Source organism: Acyrthosiphon pisum, unplaced genomic scaffold, assembly GCF_005508785.2.
Source record: "Acyrthosiphon pisum isolate AL4f unplaced genomic scaffold, pea_aphid_22Mar2018_4r6ur Scaffold_21458;HRSCAF=24036, whole genome shotgun sequence".
In the NCBI taxonomy this organism is placed as follows: Eukaryota; Metazoa; Arthropoda; class Insecta; order Hemiptera; family Aphididae; genus Acyrthosiphon; species Acyrthosiphon pisum.
The window spans coordinates 26,760-28,040 of record NW_021770927.1 but is presented as its reverse complement, the minus strand read 5'-3'; the positions used below and the strand labels follow the sequence as shown (position 1 = coordinate 28,040).

The window sequence follows — 1,281 nt, the reverse complement described above, 5'->3', positions numbered from 1 at the left end:
CTGCACCATTTTACTGAATGTACATTTGCTATTTTTTGAATTTTGTTATGTACGTTATTTTGCCGATTAATTTTCGGTTTTTGCGGATTACTAGTTTTTTCCACAAAATAATGTATATAACAAATATAATGAGCAGGGCTCATAACTTATAGCTATAAAAAAAAGTTGTTATAAGCTCTTAAATATGCTCTAAAAAGTATTCATATAAGCGCTTAAATATGTACTAAAAATACTAAAATATGCAAAAAAAAATCCTTATAATGGCCAATATGAAAAACAAAATTATATAAAAAAAAAACAGAAAACTAGGTGTACCTATATGTATCTTTGTGTTTGATTGTTATAGGAACAGAGTGCAAGAAGCGATAGAAAAGTGTGCGGGATCATTATAGGAGAGAAAAAAAGGAAGGGAAAGGAACAGGAAAAGCTGCTAAAAAAAAGAGAGCTATTTACTGGGATTGTTTGAGATTTTTAGATGTAGTGGAAGATGAAAGAGACAGTTTTTCAAACATATCCGAGCATGAAGTGACTGGCGTTTTCGATGAAGGAGATAAAGAGGATGGAGATAAAGTAGTGCAAGAATGTGTTTCAACCGAGCAAAAGTCAGACCAATCAACTCTTCCTATAACTTCTGTACACACTCCTACTGAACATACGCAGATGTCAAGTGGTCTAAAGACTTGCTCTGATGATTTTCAAATACCAAAATCAAATAAAAGGAAAGAAAATGCTTATATTAATAAATACTTAAAAGAAAAAAAGGAAGATAGGGATCATTTTAAAAAGTGCTTAGAAGAACTTATAACACCAGAACCAGAAGAAGACGCAACAGACATGTTTTTCAAAACTATAGCTGCTACTGTGAAAAAATTTCGCCCGGACCTCGCCACTAAGACAAAAGCAAAAATTTTTCAAATCACTACAGAAATGGAACTTTTGAACTAGCAGTCACTAAATATCGGATTCACTAACATTATTGACGGTGATAGTGAAAATTCCTACCATTCATCTGCAGCATCATCTACTCCATATACTTTTACCCCTGAGGGCACTGACTCAGAAACTTCAAATTTTTCCAGTCACATAATTAGTGATGCTTTGAAGGGCATTTTAGATGAAGAAGATTTGTAATATTTTAAATATTTTATAAAATTAATAATATTTTAATTTTTATTATAATTTTCATTTTTAACATTATTTATAATAATTTAATGATAAGCTACATTTATATGCATATAATATTATATACCTTAATGATTTTTTTATATAGAGTGTAAAATG

The 1,281-nt window shown here is 30.1% G+C and overlaps 1 protein-coding gene across 1 annotated transcript; it reads left to right on the top strand.

The window, feature by feature from the left end:
• The first annotated feature begins 269 nt into the window (after positions 1–269).
• Positions 270–945, top strand: LOC115034897. The gene has a single exon (XM_029492412.1). The coding sequence runs from the start codon at positions 661–663 to the stop codon at positions 943–945; it is 285 nt and encodes a 94-aa protein (XP_029348272.1). The 5' UTR covers positions 270–660.
• Positions 946–1,281: the final 336 nt, after the last annotated feature.

What these genes read in the sequence shown, in the direction of transcription:
- LOC115034897 (XM_029492412.1), top strand. Translation starts at nt 661, where the DNA reads ATGTCAAGTGGTCTAAAGACTTGCTCTGATGATTTTCAAATACCAAAA.